General features: G+C 41.1%; 1 protein-coding gene across 2 annotated transcripts in view; it reads right to left on the bottom strand.

Annotated features, from left to right (window-relative positions):
* Nucleotides 1–14,928: 14,928 nt before the first annotated feature.
* The window catches only part of LOC141258124 (matrix metalloproteinase-23-like), a 42,608-nt gene continuing 32,617 nt past the window's right edge, over nucleotides 14,929–24,919 (bottom strand). For both annotated transcript variants that reach the window (XM_073673127.1, XM_073673128.1), the window contains 4 exons: nucleotides 24,111–24,275; nucleotides 23,764–23,859; nucleotides 23,557–23,677; nucleotides 14,929–16,365 (listed from right to left, as the gene is read on the bottom strand). In XM_073673127.1, the coding sequence (XP_073529228.1) occupies nucleotides 16,194–16,365; nucleotides 23,557–23,677; nucleotides 23,764–23,859; nucleotides 24,111–24,275 (554 nt within the window). In that variant the 3' untranslated portion in view covers nucleotides 14,929–16,193. The remainder of the gene's footprint in view (nucleotides 16,366–23,556; nucleotides 23,678–23,763; nucleotides 23,860–24,110; nucleotides 24,276–24,919) is intronic.

Genomic DNA, 24,919 nt, shown 5'->3' with positions numbered 1-24,919 from the left:
AAGAAAGTTAGTTCTAAAACAACTTTCTGATGGTATTATAGTCGACCTGTGTAGTCAGGCAATGAAATGTACTAGCTGTCTTTAAGGGAAAATGTCAAGAAAATCCTTTCCTAAGAATAGTACTACAAAATCAGAACAGCTTCTGAACTTAATACACACAGATGTTTGTGGTCCAATGAGTACTCAAACTCCTGGAAATGACATATTTTCTCACATTTAATATGATGATTATTTAAGATATACAGTTGTCTATCTGCTTCACAGAAAAGATGAAGTTCCAGAAAAACTTGTAATATATGTCGCTAAAGTATATAACAAATTTTGGAGAATGCCAAAAATTCTGCGTGCAGATGATAGAACTGAATATACAAGTAATGAGTCGCAAAGCGTTTTAAGGAAAAATGGAGTTGTGTTTCAAACCACTGTACCATACAACCTTGAACAAAATGGTGTAGCGGAAAGAAGGAACCGGACACTTTGTGAAAGTGGAAGAAGTATGATTTTTGACACAGATTTGCCAACAACATATTGGAGCGAAGCAATCATGACAGCTTGTTATCTTCAAAACAGACTACCAGGTAAAGCTACTGAGAAAACTCCATTTGTGCAATGGAACAGTAAGAACCCTGAACTACAACACATAAGAATATTTAGAAGTAAAGTATTTGTACATATTCCCAAAGAAAAACGCAGCAAATGGTAATCTCTTGCAAAAGAGAGTATCCTGGTGGTCTACTGTGGAACCCAGAAAGGATATAGAATTCTGCACCCAGAAACGAACAAGGTCACAATAAGCAGAGATGTAGTTGATTGATGAGAGCTTCGTGTCTCTCAAGTTTCATGACATCATATCAGTAATCCAGCTGAAGCAACAACAATTTCAGTCACAATTTCCAAATTTCCAAGAAAAAGGATGTAGAAGTTTGGTTAGATTCTTCATCCACTGAAGAAGCAGCAGAAAAATCAGGTGAACCTAAAGTCATGAGATCTTCGAGATCAACAAGGGTATACCATCTAAACGTCTATCCTACTTTGTCAAAATACTACCTAAGTCAGAGCCGCAGTCATGGGATGAGATGTAACAACTACCTGTCCATGAAAAACTGAAGTGAATTAATGCTGTTAATGTGGATATGAAGTCCCTTCATCAACTTCAAACATGGAAACTCACCAAACTACCACAAGGCAAGAAAGCGATCAAATGTAAATGGGTTTTTAAGACCAAGTATGACTCTGAAGGCAAGGTTCACAGATTTAAAGCAAGATTAGTCGCTAAAGGATATTCTCAGAAATATGGCAAAGATTATGATGCCACATTTTCTCCAGTTGCTAAGCAGACCACATTCAGGACTATGGCTATAGCTTATGTAGAAAAGATGTTTGTCAGACATTTGGACATCAAAACTGCCTTTTTAAATGGAATCTGTCACCCCCGTGGGCGATATCAGACCCCTACTATGGGCATACAGGTGACAGAAAAGTAAATCTATACTTACCTGTATGGCCCATAGCAGAGGTCTGATTGCTGAGAAATCTGGTTTTATAAAGTCTGTTTTCCAGAGGCTCCGGGGGATAGCAAGCAAACCCCTCCTATCTGCTTACTGTGCCCCTAAATCGCCACCTCTGTGCTAAATTAGCATATTCCCCAACTCCCCTGCATGTCACAGGGCCCTGTGACAGGCCCTGTGACGTGCCCTGCTCTGCCTCCCCTCCCGTATATGCGCAAAGCACTGCTCCCATAGAGCGCGCTTTGTTTCCCTCCAGCCCCGTTTGGCTGCGTACTGCAATCGGAGCGGAAGTCTCAGTGACTCACTGTCGCTTGCGCAATACAAGGCTGCGACGCAGTGCGCAATCTACAAAAATCTCTTTATGGTCTGAAGCAATCGGCAGGAGCATGGAACACCAAAATGAACAAAGTCTTATTGGAAGAAGGATTTAAAGGAGGTCAAGCAGATCCATGTTTATACATTAAATGTACAGACGGAAAGCGGACATACAGTTATATGAAAAAGTTTGGGCACCCCTATTAATCTTAAGCTTAATGTTTTATAAAAATTGGTGTGAATGTGCAATCTGCATTCAAACAAAATTTGACAGGTGCATAAGTATGGGCACCCTTATCATTTTCTTGTTTTAAATACTCCTACCTACTTTTTACTGACTTACTAAAGCACTTTTTTTGTTTTGTAACCTCATTGAGCTTTCAACTTCATAGCCAGGTGTATGCAATCATGAGAAAAGCTACTTAAAGTGGCCACTTGCAAGTTGTTCTCCTGTTTGAATCTCCTCTGAAGAGTGGCATTATGGGCTCCTCAAAACAACTGTCAAATGATCTGAAAACAAACAACTGTGAGGAACATAGTAAGGAAATGGAAGAACACAGGGACAGTTCTTGTTAAGGCCAGAAGTGGCAGGCCAAGAAAAACATCAGAAAGGCAGAGAAGAAGAATGGTGAGATTAGCCAAGGACAATCCTCAGACCACCTCCAGAGAGCTGCAGCATCAACTTGCTGCAGATGGTGTCACTGTGCATCGGTCAACTATACAACGCACTTTGTACAAGGAGAAGCTGTATGGGAGAGTGATGCGAAAGAAGGTGTTTCTGCAAGCACGCCACAAACAGAGTCGGCTGAGGTATGCAAAAGCACATTTGGAGAAGCCAATCTCTTTTTGGAAGAAGGTCCTGTGGACTGATGAAACCAAGATTGAGTTGTTTGGTCATATAAAAAGGCGTTATGCATGGCGGCAAAAAACACAGCATTCCAAGAAAAACACTAGCTACCCACAGTAAAATTTGGTGGAGGTTCCATCATGCTTTGGGGCTGTGTGGCCAATGCCGGCATCGGGAATCTTGTTAAAGTTGAGGGACGCATGGATTCCACTCAGTATCAGCAGATTCTTGAAATTAATTGTAACATACCTGGCGGCGTCCTTGCATAGTGGTCCATCTCCCACTATGCAAGAGCGCGCACTTGATCTCCAGTCCAGTTTGCTAGCCTGGCTTCCCTCCATGCTGTCTGTTTGCCTGTGTGTCTGCTGCTTAAGGGCGGCGCCCGATCACTTCCTGCTTTTTGTACCTGCTGCAGGCACATCCCTTGTGCGTCCTCAGCCTATTGCTGTCTGCCATCTGGTATTTAACCCAGCTGCTCCAATGAATCCCTGCCTGAGCATTGTGTTCTGTCAGTTGGCCTTTGGTCACTGATATGCCAGGTCCCATTTGTTTCCTGCCTTCGGTATCAGTTCCCGTGTCTGAACTGTGTCCTGTCTGTATTCTCTCCTAGCCTGTTTTGTTTTTCTCTATGTCCGTACTTTCCCTTTTTCTGCAAAGTCTGAACTCGTACCTAACTCCTGCTCGTTGTCACTGTACTTCCGTTTGTGAGTTTGTGGTCCACTCGCTACTTCTCTGCAAGTACCCTGTGGGTATCTGGTTCTGCCTTTCCCTTCTAGTCTGTTCCGTGTGAACAGAGCTCTGTCCACCGCGTCTGCGGTTTTCGCTTTGCTCAGCTCTGTCCACCGCGTCTGCGGTTTTCGCTTTGCTCAGCTCTGTCCACCGCGTCTGCGGTTTTCGCTTTGCTCAGCTCTGTCCACCGCGTCTGCGGTTTTCGCTTTGCTCAGCTCTGTCCACCGCGTCTGCGGTTTTCGCTTTGCTCAGCTCTGTCCACCGCGACTGCGGTTTTCGCTTTGCTCAGCTCTGTCCACCGCGTCTGCGGTTTTCGCTTTGCTCAGCTCTGTCCACCGCGTCTGCGGTTTTCGCTTTGCTCAGCTCTGTCCACCGCATCTGCGGTTTTCGCTTTGCTCAGCTCTGTCCACCGCGTCTGCGGTTTTTGCTTTGCTCAGCCCTGTCCACCGAGTCTGCGGTTTTCGCTTTGCTCAGCCCTGTCCACCGCGTCTGCGGTTTTCGCTTTGCTCAGCCCTGTCCACCGCGTCTGCGGTTTTCGCTTTGCTCAGCCCTGTCCACCGCGTCTGCGGTTTCGAATTTGTCTCCCAGTCTGTACTGGACCCTACCCAGCCTGTGCTCTAGTCTGCCTGTTCCTGTATTCCCCGGTGTGGGTCAACAGCCGTGTCCGGAGTCTGACCTGGAGTAGACCCTGGTTCCTCTGCTCGGTTCCTCCCTGGTGCACTGGCGTCGTATGCCGTCGTGCGACCTTGGTCAGATCGGGCAGATACTTAGTTACGCCCCTCCAGACACTCTCCCGTTCATGGCACAGTGGAATAACTACATAAACACGCACACGCCAGTCAGTCCGGGCGTGTGCATTACAATAATGTTCAAGAATCAGTGACAAAGTTGAAGTTACGCAGGGGATGGATCTTTCAGCAAGACAATGATCCAAAACACCGCTCCAAATCTACTCAGACATTCATGCAGAGGAACAATTACAATGTTCTGGAATGGCCATCCCAGTCCCCAGACCTGAATATCATTGAACATCTGTGGGATCATTTGAAGAGGGCTGTCCATGCTCGGCGACCATCAAACTTAACTGAACTGGAATTGTTTTGTAAAGAGGAATGGTCAAAAATACCTTCATCCAGGATCCAGGAAATCATTAAAAGCTACAGGAAGCGACTAGAGGCTGTTATTTTTGCAAAAGGGGGATCTACTAAATATTAATGTCACTTTTCTGGTGAGGTGCCCATACTTATGCACCTGTCAAATTTTGTTTGAATGCAGATTGCACATTTTCTGTTAGTACAATAAACCTCATTTCAAGGCAGAAACATTACTGTGTCCAACAGTTATTACATATATCAAACTGAAATAGCTCTTGCAAAAACACCAATTTTTATAAAACATTAAGCTTAAGATTAATAGGGGTGCCCAAACTTTTTCATATAACTGTATATTCTCTTATATGTGGACGATGTGATTATGGTTCATCAAGAGGAAACAGAAATGTCAAAAATCAACTCAATTCTGAATCAGTTTGGAATGTCAGAAGCCAAAGGTATATCAACCCCAATGGAACCATACTACTTACGATGCAGAAGTTGGTTTCTTATTCAGCAATTTTTTTTCCTGCTTTTTTTACAGGTTTAAAAACAAAAATCACAATAATAAAATTCAATGCAGCAAGGTGTCCTGATGTGAATACACTTAAAAGCATCTGCAAAAACTGTAAAACTGGAACAAAAATAGTGTCACGGGTGTGTCAAATATAACAGACAGTCGTTGTGCAGCTGGTTGCAGAAGGTCACTTCGTTTGGCATTACAGACGCCTTCTTAAATCTGTCTTACTTTAGCATCCAGCGGCTACCTCCCTCCTGCTCTGATTGACCGCCTGGCCTGGGTGTTTAAATACTTTCAGTTTGCAGCAGGGATGTGCCTGTGATATTCACATATTCCCTTGTGAAGGCTTGGAGCTATTGCAGTCGGCTTACTTCCTCTCTCGTGCTTTGGAGGACGTTTGGTGTAATCTCTCTGAAGTGTGCTCAAGCTAAGCTTCTCCCCCCTGTGTTTGTCTCCCTTGTTGTCTTTAGTTTATAGTGGGGACTGACCAGTGCTCAACCCCCTTCCCTATCCAGGGCCTAGATCTAGGGATATACAGGGCTTAGGTTTCCTGTTCGGCGATTGGTGAGGAACCAATATAGGGACTGTAAGGGAGACAGGGTGATATTAGATCAGTCTAGGGGTCTCCACTTCCCCTTTCCTTAGTGCCTGGGCTCCCTTTCCCTCATCCCTTCATGTTTCACTTTGTCTTACCTACACAGTACGTGACAAATAGGCATCAAAATGGGCACAAATAAAAAACTGAAAAATAAGAAACCATCTTCAGCCCCAAATCAGAAACTGGACAAATAAGAAACCATCTTTAGCATCGTAGTAATCGGTATGTTAACCCATGGATATGGGATAACTTAATATTTTGGTAGTCACTTTTCAATAAATATAGAGCTGGCCTTTCACAAGAGAGTTGAAACTTCTGCTTTCTAGTCCATGTTCTATATTAATAATGCTATGGCGCTATATCAAGATGATCAAGATGCAGGAGGGGCATCTATCTCAGTACACAGCAGTTGCATTATATGTACTGATGATGAGAAAGCTTAGAAAGGCACACTGGGGAACTGGTGAATCCCCTGTGAGGCCCTGTCAGCAGACACTGCTGTCTGATGGAAGGCCCCTCCTGCCCTAGCACAGCTGTGCACTGATCAGCTAGTTTGCATCTACAATGGCACTCTCCCTCCTTTCCCTGCTGTGCTGGTGCTAGGTATTGGAGTCCCACTGACACCTTGGCAGAAGGGTTAAGTAGATTGACACCTCTACAATAGAGTTGTCACTGGCAAGTGTTGGGCATGACATTGATTGAATGCACCAGTCACCTGTATTTATACTAAACAAACACCTCCAGTGGCACAATATTTATTTTGGACGTTGATGCCATGTTAGCTACATTAACAAAGATGAGCACTATTTGTGTGTTGCTTCTTTAGGGTACTTCCAGTCAGCGCAGACTGGTACTAGCCTACTATGTATAGGATATTTCGGAATTGTGTAGCCAATAACTGAGCTCAGCGCCCCCAGCTAAATCAGCAGAACCACTGAGCCCAGTGATTGGCTGCAGCGGTCCTGTCCCTCCTCTCCCTGGTAAATGTCGTCCTCCGGCTGTGATTAATGTGGTTGACACATCCTGCATCATCCACTTAGCTGAAAGAAATCTCGAGCCTGCGCAGGGACATCGTTGGCTTGCACAGACACACTTTGCTCTGCTGCAGGCAGAGCCTAAGACCTAACTGCGCATGCACTGGCATTCGTCTTTCTGACTCCTGCTTACCGGAACCATTTAGGCCATATTGTTTTGTTCCCTGCCGCTGGAAATCGCAGAAAAGGAGTTTAACTCCAGCACCAGGGAACAAAACAATATGGGCAACATGGTTCTGGTAAACAGGAGCCGGAAAGACGTGTTCTGGCGCATGCACTGTTTGGTTTTAGGACCTGCCCGCAGCAGGGAAGAGCAAAGTGCTCCTGCATGAATCAGTAATGTTCTTGTGCAGGCACAAGATTTCGCTCGACTATGTAGATGAAGCAGGAAACATCATCTACATCAATCACAGAAAGAGGATGGTGTTTAGCAGGGGAGAGGAGGGACAGGTGCCATCAGACCATCTGAAATTGCATACCTCACTGGAGCACTTCAAAAGATTTTTTGGGGGATATACAGGGGAGTTAGGACATAATATACAACTTTCTGGAATGCAGCACAGGCGCAGATGAAGGTGGTGGTATTGGTTCATACATGAAAAAACTGGAGGCAGATTCCCTTCAAGTTGCATTTCTTTTTTAACCTTTTTTTTTACTATTTTTTCTCAGCAACTTTGCCTATCCAGATGTTTTACATCGATTCAGGAAATGCGACATTTACCAAATGTTGCATTTTTTGGGGGCACATCTCACTCCAGTCACTGCCTGGAGTAAGGTTCGGGAGGAGCTTTAAATTGGGCACATTTTTGTGACTTTTAAAGCATTTGCGACTTTTGGTGTGGAAAAGTTGTAAAAAACAGTCAAAGGCAAAAATAAAGGGCATTTTATAAATTTTGCAATGTGCGCAATTTTAAAGAATTTGTCACAAAATACAGCAGAAAATTGTGCAAGACATAAAAAGAAAATAAATCACAAATGATAAATCGGGCCCATAGGGTTAAGGTACTTCAAATGAGGTCAATTTGTCATTTTTGGATGGCTTATACACCTTTTGATCAAAAATGGTAAACTAATGTGATGTTTTGATGACACGCAGTATATATAGTACACACCACATATCTATGTATGGTCTCTGCAGGACGCTAGCTGTAGACAATGGAGCATGTGTATCAATACTGTCCCAATTCCTAGAGAGTGCAAACTTAGACTAGACAAGACTTAAAATGCACAGGTTTATCACATTGACTCATGTCCTTTTATTAAACTGCCATATTTTATGACTGTCTAGTATAAGTGTATGTCACATATTAGTAGGTTTACTTTGTACCAGAAATTTAGGAGCAAGTTTTGTCCACATTAGGCTTGACCTCTTTAGGCACTGAGGCCATGGTCCTTGTTGCACAGCAAGTGTCTCAAACACATAATAAGAATGGTGGAAGTCAAGTAAAAATTGTCAGTGCGATCATTTTCATGTGTATATAATATGATAAAAATTGTCTTCAGAGACATATAATTCTTCAGCTACAGCTGGATGTGGTTCATTACGGTATCTGTGTTTAATGTAGGATTTTGGATTCTTTCCTTCAAAGACACCCTGGGTCTATCTGTGCAACATAAGAATATCCTGCAATATAGCATAGCAGCTCCAATTAAAGAAAAAATACCAGGACATATCATTAGTGGAACTTGTGCGGCTGTCCCGGGGCCCAAGATGTAAGGGGGTCTATTTCCACCTCCAAACCAGGTGGAATTGTGCATTATGATGAACTATTGGATTGTAAAGGGCCCATATATTGTTCTTGCACAGAGGCCCTCTTCTGTCTGTATCCGCCAGTGAAAAATACAATCTAGCTTCTACATTTACAGCTCCCTTAGGACAGCTTAGACATAGCAGCTCCAGCTTATACAGGTCACCCTGCAAGCACCGGATCCATAGGATTACTGCAGTAAATTCCATATGTGTATCGTGATCAGGAAAGGAGAAGTTTGCTTGAAGTCTCATCACTTCTGTGCCTCCAATGGACCATCATGGCAGTAAATAGAATGGGTCGACTGAAGTACCTGGAAAGACTATCAATGTTAGGCCTCATTCAGATGTCTGTTTTTCACTGCCGATTTTGCAAGTTTTCCCACCTACAAAGAATGGAGAGGTCTGTAATTTTTATCGTAGGTAAACTTCAACTGTGAGAGGCAGAATCTAAAAATAAAAAAACAGAAAATCACATTGTATGATTTTTAAATAATTAAATTGCATTTTATTTCATGAAATATGTATTTGATCACCTACCAGAATTCTGGCTCTCACAGACCTCTTAGTTTTAAGAAGCCCTCCTAGTCTGCACTCATTACCTGTATTAATTGCATCAGTTTGAACTCGTTACCCATACAAAAAACACCTGTCCACACACTCAATCAATCACACTCCAACCTTTCCACCATAGCCAAGACCAAAATGCTGTCTAAGGACACCAGGGACAAAATTGTAGAACTGCACAAGGCTGGGATGGGCTACAGGACAATAGGCAAGCAGCTTGCTGAGAAGGCAACAACTGTTAGTGCAATTATTAGAAAATGGAAGAAACACAAGATGACTGTCAATTTTCCTCGATCTGGGGCTCCATGCAAGATCTCGCCTTATGGGGTAAGGATGATTCTGAGAAAGGTCAGGAATCAGTCTAGAACTACATACGAGGACCTGGTCAATCACCTGAAGAGAGCTTGGACCACAGTCTCAAACATTACCATTAGTAACACACTACACTGTCATGGATTAAAATCCTGTAGGGCACTCAAGGTCACCCTGCTCACGCAGGCACATGTCCAGGCCCGTTTGAAGTTCGCCAATGACCATCCAGAGGAGGCATGGGAGAAGGTCATGTGGTCAGATGAGGCCAAAAAATAACTTTTTGGTATCAACTCCACTCTTTGTGTTTGGCGGAAGACGAATGAGTACATCTCCAAGAACACCGTCCCAACCGTGGAGCATGGACGATGGACGGGAAAACATCATACTTTGGGGGTGCTTTTCTGCAAAGGGGACAGGATGACTGCACCGTATTGAAGGGAGGATGGATGGGGTCATGTATCACAAGATTTTGGCCAACAACCTTCTTCCCTCAGTAAGAGCATTGAAGATGGGTCATGACTGGGTCGTCCAGTATGACAATAACCCGAAATACACAGCAAGGGCAACTAAGGAGTCACTTCGTAAGAAGCATTTCAAGGTCCTGGAGTGGCCTAGCCAGTCTCCAGACCTGAACTCAATAGAAAATCTTTGGAGGGAGCTGAAGCTCAATGTTGCCCAGTGACAGCCCCGAACCCTGAAAGATCTGGAGAAGATCTGTATGGAGGAGTGGGCCAAAATGCTGCAGTGTTTGCAAATTTGGTCAAGCACTACAGGAAATGTCTGACCTCTGTAATTGCAAACAAAGGTTTCTGTACCAAATATTTGTATGTTTTTCTATTGTATCAAATACTTATTTCATGCAATAAAATGCAAATTAATTACGTAAAAATCATACAATGGGATTTTCTGGATTTTAAGATTCTGTCTCTCACAGTTGAACTGTACCTACGATAAAAATTACTGACCTCTCCAATCTTTGTAGGTGGGAAAACCTGCAAACTCGGCAGTGTATCAAATACTTATTTTTCCCACTGTATTTTACACGCTGTATAGACATACTAATATAGCAGTTTATTCTGCTCCCAGAGCATGTTTTTTAATTACAGCTTTCACTTGCCTCTCACCTTTCTGAGCCGTGTGCTTGTTTAAATGCACTGTTATTTTTATATGCAAATATAAAATATATATTGTAGGATTGCTGCTTCCAATAGGTGGCGCTATAGAGTACAAGTCCTCTTTTTCTCTGAAGAGGCAATTTGCATATGCAAATATAGTGATTGCAGTATACACTTCAGAACAAACCACTGATAGTTGAATGTGTTACAGCAGAACTTCTGCTGATTTTTATAGTTCTACTAATACTAAAGTTCTGATACTCACCAGAACTGTGTTACTCAAGGAGGATTTCTCACCCTGCCAGAAACCAGGAAGTAAGGAGATTGCAGGGTTGTGAGAAACTCAAGAGACAGCTTGAGAATAACCCTTCAATATGTGTCTGTTAAATAGCAGTATTCTGTAGTAAAGTTTATGCTCATGGCAGGAGGAGATGTTCATTTTTGCAATATGATTTTCTTTTTTTTTTTTTTTTTTTTTTAAGATTCTGTCTCTCACAGTTGAAGTGTACAGACTTCTCCATTCTCTATAGGTGGGAAAACTTGCAAAATCGGCAGTGTATCAAATACTTATTTTCCCCACCCCACTGTACATGTTCTACCTGTGATTTGCACGTATAGAACAGATACCCATTATAACCTACAGAGCTATTCACATGTCTGTGTTTTTTTGCGAAATCACGGAAACATGGAGAAATGTCAGTTTTTGTACCGAGTCGCGGATCAAAATTATCCATACAAGTCTATGGGTCTGTAAAAATCACGGACTGCACACAGATGGCAACAGTGCGCAATCTTTGTGCTGTCCGTGATTAATTATAGGCTAAAAGAACAAAAGAGGGCAAGATAGGGCATTATGCAGACAACAGGCGGTTTTGTGCTGCGGTACCTGACTTGTGGTTTCCCTGATGAAGGAGTCAGTAGAACTTCGAAATGCGTAGAGGTCCAACCACAATACTTATTCTAATTCCTTTTCTGGACATTCCCACTTATTGAGACGCCAGCAGCATAACTACCCCTCCACACCATTTGCTGTCCATGATTAACATACCGTAGTAATATATAGGAGAAGGTATGGTTAAAACTGACACATTGACCAAACACTGATGAAATTCAAATCCAAAGCACTGATGAACAATGCTCCATGTTTTTACATACAAGAAAAATCATGGATGTCAACTGGTTTTTGCCATGAAATCTGACAGCAGCATTAGGTAGGGATTCCAGTGATGTATCACTTAATTTACTGGGTGCATCAGTTTTCTCTGTTGCAGATTTAGCAGAGCTCACATGCTGAGCCCTCTATAACCCGCCCACACCATAGCTTTCTGTGTACATTGTATAGTGACAGAGCTGCTAATCAGTGGTGAGGGAGTGGTTGGACTAGGAGGCACAAGGCCAGTTGTCCTATAGAGATAACCTCATGCTGATAAAACACTGATTTTATTGAAACAACAATACACAGCCTAGTAAGTAATACATCCCAGGAATCAGGGTCTCTGCTCCTATATTATGGTGTTCTCAGATTAGACAATATAGCAAACACCTGGTGACAGATTCCCTATAATGGTATTTTTTTCAAGGGTGACCTAATAACTACATATAAATATATCAATTATATTATTTATACCCACGAATGCAACTACTTTTTTATTACTTTAGGAAACAGTAGAATTGAATGAAGTAAAGGGGTTGTCCAGGCTTATGCTACTGATGACCTATCCAAGGATAGCATATAAAAGGAAAAACAGCGTCCAATCCAGGGTGTTCAAAGTATCAAAATTGCAGTTTATTCCGCCAGATTACAAAGTTTCGACCGTTCGCCGGTTTTTATCAAGTGTGATCCTATGATCCTTTTACATGCTGCAATTTTTCCAAGTTGGTTCCTTGGAGTCAACGGGCGTCCATTTTGCTGAGTGCTGTCGGTTGTTCCTTCTTCTTTGGACATTGCTGCTATCCAAAGACAGGTCATCAGTATAGAGATCAGGCGTGACACCCAGCACTCTCATTAATCAGCAGTTGTTGGGTGTGAACAGCACAGCTCTGCTCACTGTGTAGTGGCCATTACTCAGAACTGCACCTCAGTTTCTATTCACTACAATAGTAGGTGATCTGTAGTTCTTGGCTATAGCTGAGCTGTTCAGCTCCGTACACTCTTTACATCTGGCCTCCACCGAAGCTGATAACAGCTGCTTGGTGGTGATGCTGAATGTTGGACCCTAGAAAATTTGATATTGATGACCTATTATGTGGATAGGTGAGGATAGGTCATCCTTATCATTATCCTGGACAACCCCTTTAAGAGCAACTTACCAATACACTTTGCCATCAACAACAGACATAGGGACTGTGGCAGACAACATTGGCCCACATTACTATTATTTTTTTTTTATTTGTATAGTTCCATAGTCGAAGAAAGTTGTGTTTCACTATATAAGTGGTATATAAAATAATATTTATTGAACTTAATCTCCAGTATATGCCCTTGAAATACATGGAAGCATTTTAGAGATACAGAAATTGAAGGTTAATATACAATGAAATTGACTTTATCATGCAACCACTCACTTTCATGATAAGATACCATGGATGTAGTCCATACATTGCTTGACTGGGACCAGAAGTGAGTGGCAGTGTGGGACAGAAACAGAATATTGACCATCAGATAATTATTTATTTATTTTTCCTTTACTTTTTTACAACTTGGGCTAGTTAGCAAATGTGTAAATCATGCACAACCCCTTGTAGATCAGTATTCTAGTGAACTGTTTGTTAAGGAATGCCCTAACTTTATGGCCTCAGAGGTTTTCTTAAGTCTTTAGACAATTATTATACACACTGAACAGCCATAACATTTAAATGGAACCTGTCAGGTTGGATAACACTCACAGCATGCTGTGAATACATCTGATATCGGACCACATGCACCCATACAAGTCTATGGGTGGGTGTGAAATATCAGACTGCACTCGGTGTGAGCGATCCCTATTAGTGTTAGGAAAAGTGCCCTATCGAAGTATTGAAACTGCGGCACCCGGGAGAAAATGAACTTTATTCTTCCTGGAAGCTGCCGCCTTTTAGTCATACAAGCAGGTGTGAGGGCACGTCTACAGTCACTGCTCACAACACAGAGCGGAGGATGTAAGCACGCCCCGCCACTTTAACTGTGCACTGAGCGGTGACTGTAGTTGCACTGGCACGCCTGTATGACTGACAGCTGGGGGCTACCAGGAAGAAGAAGTTCATTTTCTCCCAGGTGCCGCACTTTCAGTAGTTCGACTGGGCACCTTCCTAATGCTATTAGCATACAGATTAACCATATATCTGCAGGTTAATAGCATTATCTGACCTGACAGGTTATCTTTAAATCACTGACAAGAAAAGCTAATAACATTGGTTATCTTGTATGAGATATATTATGCAGCATGTGAACAATCTGGTCTTGAAGTGGATGTATTGGAAAGCAGTAAAAAATGGACAGGTATAAAGGCCCCCATACACATCTAATGTGTATGGGGGCCTCCCGACTCTTCACTGATAGATGATATTGGGGAAGATTAGGATGAACAGTTTGGATTCAGTCGTCCGACCCGCCTGTCCTCTAGGAAGTAAGCCACCACCAGAAGTGTCTTAATGGCAGTCTTTTCCTCGTGCCCCGTTTAAAATACATGATTATTTGGCCTGGCTGAGCCTTCCTGTGTATAGGTAAGATAGATTTGGTTGAACAAGTGCTTGGCCAACAACAATCTCTTGTATATGGCCTTCTTAGTGATCTAAGCAATTTTGGATTAATTGAGATTATGTAATATTTGACTCAGAGAAATCAACTGAAGAAAAGGTCAGTACTCCGTCCTCTAGGATGAAGTCTTGTTTCTTTATTCTGCCAATTGCCTCTTCAAAGAAAGAGGACTTGAACTCTATTGTACCACCTTATGGAAGCAGCAATCCAAAAAGTCACCATCGACCCTTTAACGAGCCTTGCAATAGGATTTAGGTTAAAAGCCAAATCAGAAACTCAATTTGCAGACACGGAGCTTTGGGGTACTGCCCCTCATCAGTGCAAAGTATGAGATCTGATTTGGCTAGGTGGGAGACTCTGGACTGAGGTCTAAGGGGTAATGTTTCTCCTTGTGGAGAGTGACATACCGGCCAATGCCAATGTAAGGAGGCTTATTCGCCATGCAATGCTCCTCTGGGAAATTTAATATGTAAATTGCCTTTTCTGAGGCAATTTACAAGCTCTATTGTGCCACCTGTTGGAAGCAGCAATCCTAAAAGTCATTATTGACTCTTTAATGAAACGAGCCTTGCAATATGACTTAGGTTCATTAAAGGGTCGATGGAAGCAGAAATCCTACAAGTCACTATCGACCCTTTAATGAACCTAAGTCATATTGCAAGGCTCGTTTCATTAAAGAGTCAATAATGACTTTTAGGATTTCTGCTTCCAACAGGTGACATAATAGAGTAAAAAGTCCTCTGAAGAGGCAATTTGCATATTAAATTTCCCAGAGGAGCATTGCACTGCAAATAAGCCTCCTTACATTGGCATGCCAGAGCTGGTATGTCATTCTCCACATGGAGAAACATTACCCCTTAAGACCTGTTAATTTGTTCAAAATTTATGTGCATAGACAACATTTAAAGTAAGTACCAGAACATCTTGTTACGCGTTTCGGAATAAAATTTCTTACTCATAGCTGTTTTATACATGTCACCATCACCATTAAAAAGGATATATTGCACCGCTCCCCTTTTACCTTCCTCAAATCAGTTCACAGTTAATTAGCAGGTGTGCAATCTCCACATGGGGATAACCTACACGTATAAACTACAAACTCAAAATACAAAAATATCAATCGAAAAAATATTAAAAACAAAAATGTTTTAATTGATTTTTTTTGTTTATGTCTGTATATTGTGTTTGTGGTTTATATGTGTAGGTTATCTCCGTATGGACAATGCACACCCGCTAATTACTTTTATTATTGTCTATGGAAATACATTTTTGAATTAAGAAACAAGAATTCATCCTGGAGGATGGAGTGCCGACTTTTTCTTCAGTTGATTTATCTTTACACCTGCTCAGGCTGTCGAGCACTTGAATCTTAACCCTCAACTGGTGAGGTGGGGTTTTTGTCACGCAACTGGTGATGTGGGGTTTCCTATACCCCAGTGTTTAGAAATCTCTTATTTTTACAGAAAATGCAAAGATCACTTTTGTTTTAATCGTTTTCTTATTGGCGATTGATTACACCTGAGTATAACAAATTTTTGACACCCACAAATGGATGGAAGCTAGTGAGACTCGCATCCCCATACCAGCATTTTTCAAAGAATGGCAGCCGAACAAAAATTCCCTGGTGTGCGGCAAACCCCAACTCACCAGTTGAAGGTTAATGGTGCAGGTGTGGTGAGCTGTTCTGTTTGCTTGTGAACTGGCTCAGAGCATCTTTAAAATGGCAGGTCTTGTGGAGTTATTTCAGTTAAAAATTGTTAATATGTACCAATAATCCAAAGAAGAACAACTGATGCACTGGCGGCAGAGTCATAGGTACCACTCTTTGGTATGTGTGGTATGGAAGTCTAGCCCTTATAATGCGATTAAGTACAACAACTTGAACACAAATTGCTGAAAAAGCTAATACTGGACACCCTCAGGGGACTTTTGGGGTCAATGCCATGACAGGTCACAACTGTTTTAGTGGCAAAAGGGGGACTTTGTGCTGCAGAATCACCAAACACAGAAAACTAACAAAAATAAAATTGAAAAAAGTTTAAATTTGTATTTTCACAGTGAGATTTTGGAAATGCTAGATGACACGGAGATTCCATGACCTTCCCCCCAGGGTTATAATTCCCTGGCGAATTACACACGTGTAGCGTCCTTGGGTAAATACTTCTGCTTGTATGGTCAGACTATGTAAAGACTTCTTGGCTACTCCTGCAGCTGACAAATTTAGACGGCTACCATCCTTGTACCAACTACAATAAAAAAGTAAGATAAAAGACATTTCAGACATGTAGGTGGTAATAAATAACTGAACATCTGTATGATTGTGTTTAATCTGTACATCATATACTTTGTGGCTGTTGTAATTTCTAAAATAAAGTGATTATTAAGCTCCTCGTTGTTTATTTATAGCTGTGTATCAGTAAAAAAAAAAGTGTAGTCTGCGGCACTTTCCTTTTGCCAGCCTATAGTACTAGACTACCACAAATTATTTATCACAGCGTGACTAAGTTCAAATAGAACAAATATAGCTCAAACAATTCACAGAAAAAATTGTACTTTCAAATAATTAAAACATAAACTTGTATTTAATAATTTTACCCTAACTCTTATTCCTGCCACTACAGGGCAATATAGGGTGAGAAGGGCAAGTCATCGGTGAGCAGGGGCGCCACTTGCGCTAGTATGGGGTGCCAACCGCCACGGCAAGGTAGGATCATATAGTTTTGTTGTAGGGTAAGACACTAGCCCCCCTCTTTTTAAGTTAATTAATGTTGTTAGTCCTTCACTAAATATTTTAGAATTATTAAATAAAAGTTTATATTTTAACCCCTTTCTGGCCCAGGGCGTACTAATACGTATCTGTGCCCTGGGCCCTGTGGGCCTGATACATATTAGTACACCTTGGCTATTTCGCCTGCACACAAGTGGTGCGGGCGAGATCGCCGCCGGGTGTCAGCTGATTGTTACAGCTGACACCCAGTGCTATGTGCCAGGAGTGGTCCCGGCACATTAACCTCCGAAATGCTGTGATCGAAATCGATCGCAGCATTCCAGTGGCAAGAGGTGGTAAGCGCAATACTTACTTCTCTGCTGGCGTCCCGCGGCATCTGAGACCGGTCCCGGATGTTGCCATGGTGACCCGATGTCATCATGACAACATCCGGGTCACCAGGAGGCAGGAAGTTGTTTTGGTCATGCGCAGTGCGCGACCAAAGTAACTTCTCCCTGTGCAACGCTGACAGGCGGCATAGCACAGGGATGGTTCTGCATTCCTGTGCTGTACAGCCGATCAGGCTGCAAAAAGTGAAAGTCCCATAGTGGGACAAAGTGTAAAAGTAAGAAAAATGTCAGAAAGTGAAAAAAAAAAATAAAAAAAAAATTGTAAAAATAAAAAAAAAATGAAAAAAACAATAATAAAATATATATATATATTGTACCCATAAATAAATAATCTTATGAAATAAAAACAAACCAAAAAAAGTACACATATTTGGTATCGCCGCTTCCAGAACGACCTGACCTATAAAAGTGTCCCACTAGTTAACCCCTTTAGTGAACACGGTAAAAAAAATAAAATAAAAAATGAAACATAAAACGATGTTTTATCATCATACCGCCAAACAAAAAATGGAATAAAACTCGATCAAAAAGACGAATGTAAATAAAAATGGTACCACTGAAAACTTCATCTTGTCCCGCAAAAAAACAAGCCGCCATACAGCTCCAACTGCTGAAAAATAAAAAAGTTATAGCTCACAGAATAAAGCGATGCAAAAACAATTATTTTTTCTATAAAATAATTTTTATTGTGTAAAAGTGCCAAAATATATAAAAAAAAAAAAAAAATGCGGTAAACGTACTGACCTGAAGAATAAAGCTATCTTATCAATTTTACCACATGCAGAACGGCATAAAAAAAAACAATTCCTGAATTGTTGTTTTTTGTTTATTCTGCCTTCTAAAAATCAGAATAGAAAGCGAGGTTTGGTCTAAGGTTAGGGTTGGGGTTGGGATTTTTTCAGAAATAAAGAAAAAAAAATGACATCGCTATGGCGACTAATGTTGAGTGCAAGTGCTCGCTACTTGAGTTTGCATCGGGTGCTCGGGTATGCACCGAGCATAGCTGGTGCTCGAGTGACATGCTCGAGTCTCCGCCTCAAATATTTTGCAGCTGTTATACAGCCAAAAAAACATTGCAGGGATTGCCTGCCATGCACGAGCGATCCCCGCATGTTTTTTTTGGGTGCCGTGAAACATGCGGGGCAGGGACTCGAGCATGTCACTTCAGCACCCGGGATACTTGGTGCATACCTGAGTATCCGATGCAAACTCAAATAGCGAGCACTTGCACTCAAGACTAATGACAACTTATTCAATATGATGACCTAATGTTATCAAATTCTGTGTCGTACCTCTGGGTTCAAAATGTTCGCTATACCCCTTGATAAAATCCTGGAGGGGTGTTGTTTCCAAAATGGAGTCACTGGGGGGGGTTTCCACTATTTAGTAACATCAGGGACTCCCCAAACGCAACATGGTGCAATTTCTCCTGTTACCCTTATGAAAATGCAAAATTGGGGGCTGAAAAACATTTTCGTTGAAAAAATGTGAAAATGTTATTTTTACGGTTCAATGTTATAAAGTTCTGGGTGTTCAGGGTGCTCACCACACATCTAGATAAGTTCCTGGCGAGTCTAGTTTCCAAAATGGGGTCACTTGTGGGGGGTTTCCACTGTTTAGGCACATCAGGGGCTCCCCAAACGCAACATGGCGTCCGCTAATTATTCAAGAAAATTTTATATTCAAAAAGTCAAATGGCTCCTTCCCTTCCGAACCCTGCCGTGCGCCCAAACAGTGGTTTTCCCCCACATATGGGGTATCGGCTTACTCAGGAGAAATTACACAACAAATTGCATGGTGCAATTTCTCCTGTTACCCTTATGAAAATGCAAAATTGGGGGCTGAAAAACATTTTTGTTGAAAAAATGTGAAAATTTTATTTTTACGGTTCAATGTTATAAACTTCTGTGAAGCACCTGGGGGTTCAGGGTGCTCACCACACATCTAGATAAGTTCCCTAAGGGGTCTAGTTTCCAAAATGGGGTCACTTGTGGGGGGTTTCCACTGTTTAGGCACATCAGGGGCTCCCCAAATGCAACATGGCGTCCGCTAATTATTCAAGCAAATTTTACATTCAAAAAGTCAAATGGCGCTCCTTCCCTTCCGAACCCTGCCGTGCGTCCAAACAGTGGTTTTCCCCCACATATGGGGTATCGGCTTACTCAGGAGAAATTGCACAACAAATTGCATGGTGCAATTTCTCCTGTTACCCTTATGAAAATGCAAAATTGGGGGCTGAAAAACATTTTTGTTGAAAAAATGTGAAAATTTTATTTTTACGGTTCGATATTATAAACTTCTGTGAAGCACCTGGGGGTTCAGGGTGCTCACCACACATCTAGATAAGTTCCCTGGGCGGTCTAGTTTCCAAAATGGTGTTACTTATGGGGGGCTTCCACTGTTTAGGCACATCAGGGGCTCCCCAAACGCAACATAGTGTCCGCTAATTATTCAAGCAAATTTTATATTCAAAAAGTCAAATGGCTCTCCTTCCCTTCCGAACCCTGCCGTGCGCCCAAACAGTGGTTTTTCCTCACATATGGGATATCTGCGTGCTCAGGGGAAATTGCACAACAAATTTTGGGGTCCATTTTTTCCTATTACCCCTGCAAAAATAAAAAAAATGTGGGTTGAAAGTAACATTTTTGTGAAAAAAAGTTAAATGTTCATTTTTTTCTTCCACATTCCAAAAATTCCTGTGAAGCACCTGAAGGGTTAATAAACTTCTTGAATGTGGTTTTGAGCACCTTGAGGGGTGCAGTTTTTGGAATAGTGTCACTTTTGGGCATTTTCTGTCATAAAGGCCCCTCAAAGTCAAGTCAAATGTGATGTGGTCTCTAAAAAAATGGTTTTGTAAATTTTGTTGTAAAAATGAGAAATCGCTGGTCAAATTTTCACCCTTATAGCTCCCTACTAAAAAAAAATTTTGGTTCCAAAATTGTGCTGATGTAAAGTAGACATGTGGGAAATGTTATTTATTAACTATTTTGTGTAACATACCTCTTTGATTTAAGGACATAAAAATTCAAATTTTGAAAATTGCGAAATTTTCAAAATTTTCGCCAAATTTCTGATTTTTTCACAAATAAATGCAAGTAATAGCGAATAAATTTTACCACTATCATGAAGTACAATATGTCACAAAAAACAGTCTCAGAATCAGTGGGATCCGTTGAAGCGTTCCAGAGTAATTACCTCATAAAATGACAGTGGTCAGAATTGTAAAAATTGGTCCGGTCATTAACGTGCAAACCACCCTCGGGGGTAAAGGTGTTAATTATTTGAAAGTACAATTTTTTCTGTGAATTATTACAAGACTACCACAGTAAATAGGAAAAGGCAGGCTGGTCGGCACTCTGTATGGTTGTTGTGATTATTGAAAGAAGTCCAGGAGGGATATATAGGGAGAGGCAAACATATTATACTTACCTTACAGTTTGTTGCGGGGCAGTTCATGCAAAAGCCACTTCTGTGGAGAACTATCTATCTCATCATTGTGATTGTCTTGTGTTTAAATATACATATTTTTAATGACATATTATTAAAAGTTAAATTTTAAGGGACTTTTTTTTTTGCAAACCATAGGTCCTGCCAGCTGGGGTGTGCAGCCTAACTAAGCACTGAAGATATATTATCCAGAACAGAAGTGTGGAAAAATTAAGTGGAGGTAATAACTCCACACTTCTGTGCTGTGTAATACAGTCATGGCCAAAAGTGTTGGCACCCTTGAAATTGTTCCAGAAAATGAAGTATTTCTCCCAGAAAATTATTGCAGTTGCACGTGTTTTGTTATACACATGTTTATTTCTTTTGTGTATATTGGAACAACACAAAAAAAACAGCGGAAGAAAGGCACAAAAAAACAAAAATTGGCCAGACAAAATTGTTGGCAGCTTTCCAAAATTGTGGGTAAACAACTTTGTTTCAAGCATGTGATGCTCTTTCAAACTCACCTGTGGCAAATAACAGGTTTGGGCAATATAAAAATCACACCTGAAACCACATAAAAAAGGGAGAAGTTGACTCAATCTTTGCATTGCGTGTCTGTGTGTGCCACACTAAGCATGGAGAACAAAAAGAGAAAATAACTGTCTGAGGACTTGAGAACCAAAATTGTTGAAAAGTATCAACAATGTCAAAGTTACAAGTCCACCTCCAGAGATCTTGATGTTCCTTTGTCCACAGTGCGCAACATAATCAAGAAGTTTACAACCCATGGCACTGTAGCTAATCTCACTGGACGTGGAGGACAGAGAAAAAATTATGAAAGGTTGTAACACAGCAAAGTCCGGATGGTGAATAAGCAGCCCCAATCAAGTTCCAAAGAAATTCAAGCAGTTCTGCAGGCTCAGGGTGCATCAGTGTCAGCGCGAACTATCCGTCGACATTTAAATGAAATTAAACGCTATGGCAGAAGACCCAGTAGGACCCTACTGCTGATACAGAGACATAAAAAAGTTAGACTGCAGTTTGCCAAAATGTACGTGAGTAAGCCAAAATCCTTCTGTGTCTTGTGGACAGATGAGATAGAGCTTTTCGGTAAAGCACATCATTCTACTGTTTATTGAAAACAGAATGAGGCTTACAAAGAAAAGAACACAGTACCTACAGTCAAATATGGTGGAGGTTCAAAAATGTTTTGGGGTTGTTTTGCTGCCTCTGGCATTGGGTGCCTTGACTGTGTGCAAGGCGTCATGAAATCTCAAGATTACCAAAGGATTTTGGGTGGCAATGTAGTGCCCAGTGTCAGAAAGCTGGGTTTACGTCCTATGTCATGGATGAGCAGGAAAATGACCCCAAATATGCATCAAGAAATACCCAGAAATGGATGGAAACAAAGTGCTGGAGAGTTCTGAAGTGGCCAGCAATGAGTCAGAATCTAAATCCCATTAAACACCTGTGGAGAGATCTTAAAATTGCTGTTGGAAGAAGGCACCCTACAAATATGAGAGACCTGGAGTAGTTTGCAAAAGAAGAGTAGTCCAAAATTCCATTTGAGAGGTGTAAGAAGCTTGTTGACGGTTATAAGAAGCAACTGATTGCAGTTATTTATTCCAAAGAGTGTCAAACCAAATATTAAGTTGGGGGTGCCAATACAAAGGAAATAAATATGTGTATAACAAAACATGTGTAATTGCAATCATTTTCTGGGAGAAATATTTCATTTCCTGGAACAATATCAAGGGTGCCAACACTTTCGTGTGTATTTAGGCTGCACACTCCAGCTAGCAGGTCCTGTGATTATGTCATCAATGTTGCTGTCTGCTTATGATTGGTCAGCATTATACAGGAGGCTGAACTATTTGCCTCCAGTGAAAACTAATAACACCCACTTGTACTTAACTAAAATTAATACATTGGATATATTACTAAATACCAAATATTTGATTGATAATATCTCCGCAAAGGAGAGGCTAAATTACACAGAAAATTAAAACTTTGTATTCCACTCTGAAGCCACTATTGTGGTCTGTCCTGTACAACATGAAAAATATGGTGAAAGATCCTTTTTGAGCATCGTTTTAAGAAATGCATATGGGATTTGGACTGGTAAGGCTGGAAAAGGTACAATATTCTTGATAGAATGTTCATTTTAAAAATAGAGCACCTTCTAAACCAAGCAAATGATCCCTTTGTCCATGATTACAGGACAATTTTAATGTATGAGAAGGAGAGGAAAGTTTAACTGACGTAAAAGATCTCTGGAAAAGAAGATTCCAAAATATTTAATGGGGTATTCTCAAGTTCTAAAGTTATCCCCTGTCCATGAAAGGTATCCCTTATTCCGATCGTTTGGGTCTGACTGATGTGGACCACAGTGATCCCGAGAACAGAGGTTCTGAAGAGCCCTGGTTGAATGAAGTAGTGGTCCATCATGGGCACTACTGCTTCATTTACTCTCAGTGAGAGTGCCAGAGATTGCCGTGTGCTGTACTGCCATGATTTTTGTCATTTCCTTTAGAATTAATGGAGAGGCAGTGCCCAAGATCGGCCTACACTCCATTCAGCCGGGGCTTTTCAGTTCTCAAGATCGTTGGATGCCACGGCGGTCATATCCTCAAGAATCAGAAAGGTATCCTGTTGATAGTGGATAACTTTCAAATTTGAGGATACCCATTTAATGAAATCTTGAGACCATCTAAAGGTAAAAAAATCTAGATAATTCTAAGACCAAGGATTGTGGAAAGGTGAAGTTAAGCACTTTTTATTTCTGATAATTTATCTTAAATTAAGACAAGACTTCGTATGTTTTGATCCTTATGGAGTAGGAGTAGGTTTCCTTCTGGAATATGTTATCATATGTGTCAGGTATATCTTACCTGATTCTCCGGCGCATTGGTGATGCATTATGGGTACAGTTGAGGGTGACCATCTGACCCTTGGAGGCATAAAATGTCTTCACTTTGACTTTGTGTGATTTGGGTCCTTCTTCAGATGCCTCTTAATGGTTAGAAAATGATAATCATGATGTAAAACTGATTAGTAGATGACAGTGGTGTGTGTGAGATCAGAGATTATTTTCTTACCCTTACAGCTATTACACTTGTGGTAACATGGACTCTGTAACCCACAGCTTTGCTGTTCTTTCAGTGCCTCACAGCTGGATCTAGAATCTGGACAGCCTGATAAAAGTATTATTTCAATTATTACAATCTCATTTTTTCTAATACTGTATACCTTAGCTAAGTGGGAAGTTAATGGTGTGCATGAATTAACATTTCAATTATTCACATTTTTTGGAAAATTACTGGCTTTCATTAGAGCTGTATCTCTCCATTAATTTGATTGACAGTCATGGATCCACATCTAGCTAGCTTGCAAAAAGACTTGAAAACATGGACTGGTAATAATAATAAGTGACATAAATACTTGCCATAGAGGTGCTGTATTGCTAGAATATCATCTCGCCCCAAGCGACGAGTCCGTGTATATGTAGCATTAGGATGCATCAGTGCAAAGATATCACTAGAGTGCCATAAGCCAAGTGCATGACCAATCTCATGAGCTGCCACCTGGACCAGATCATTATACCACACGCCTGTTGAGTGGTGAAGAAAAGGGTAAGAAGAAATTATAAGGATATTGGAGGATAAAGAAGAAATGATCAAATGAAGTAACAGAAGTGCTTACTGGTAAGACTGTTCACATCTGTGTGGGATGGTCTGTCATTGCAGATTTGGCTAAAATATCACACAAAATAGATTGCATGCTGCACCATTTTGTCAAATAAAGTAACAAAAGGACCCCATTACAATTAATGGGGTCCATATGGCACCTCTTGTGTCTGGCATGCAGGGGGTCCAGCACTTCTTATATTTTCATATACAGTGGGGAAAATAAATATTTGATTCGCGGCCGAATTTGCAAGTTTTCCCACCTACAAAGAATGGAGTGGTCTGTAATTTTTATCGTAGGTACACTTCAACTGTGAGAGACAGAATCTAAAAATGAAAAACAGAAAATCACATTGTATGATTTTTACATAATTAAATTGCATTTTATTACATGAAATAAGTATTTGATCACCTACCAACCAGCAAGAATTCTGGCTCTCACAGACCTGTTAGTTTTTCTTTAAGAAGCCCTTCTACTCTGCACTCATTACCTGTATTAATTGCACCTGTTTGAACTTGTTACCTGTATAAAAGACACCTGTCCACACACTCAGTCACTCACATTCCA

The sequence above is a fragment of the Phyllobates terribilis genome, unplaced genomic scaffold, assembly GCF_046119375.1.
Source record: "Phyllobates terribilis strain yellow unplaced genomic scaffold, ASM4611937v1 Scaffold_3__8_contigs__length_932513732, whole genome shotgun sequence".
NCBI lineage: Eukaryota > Metazoa > Chordata > Amphibia > Anura > Dendrobatidae > Phyllobates > Phyllobates terribilis.
The sequence above is the reverse complement of the archived record's forward strand: the minus strand, read 5'-3'. Positions and strand labels throughout refer to the sequence as shown.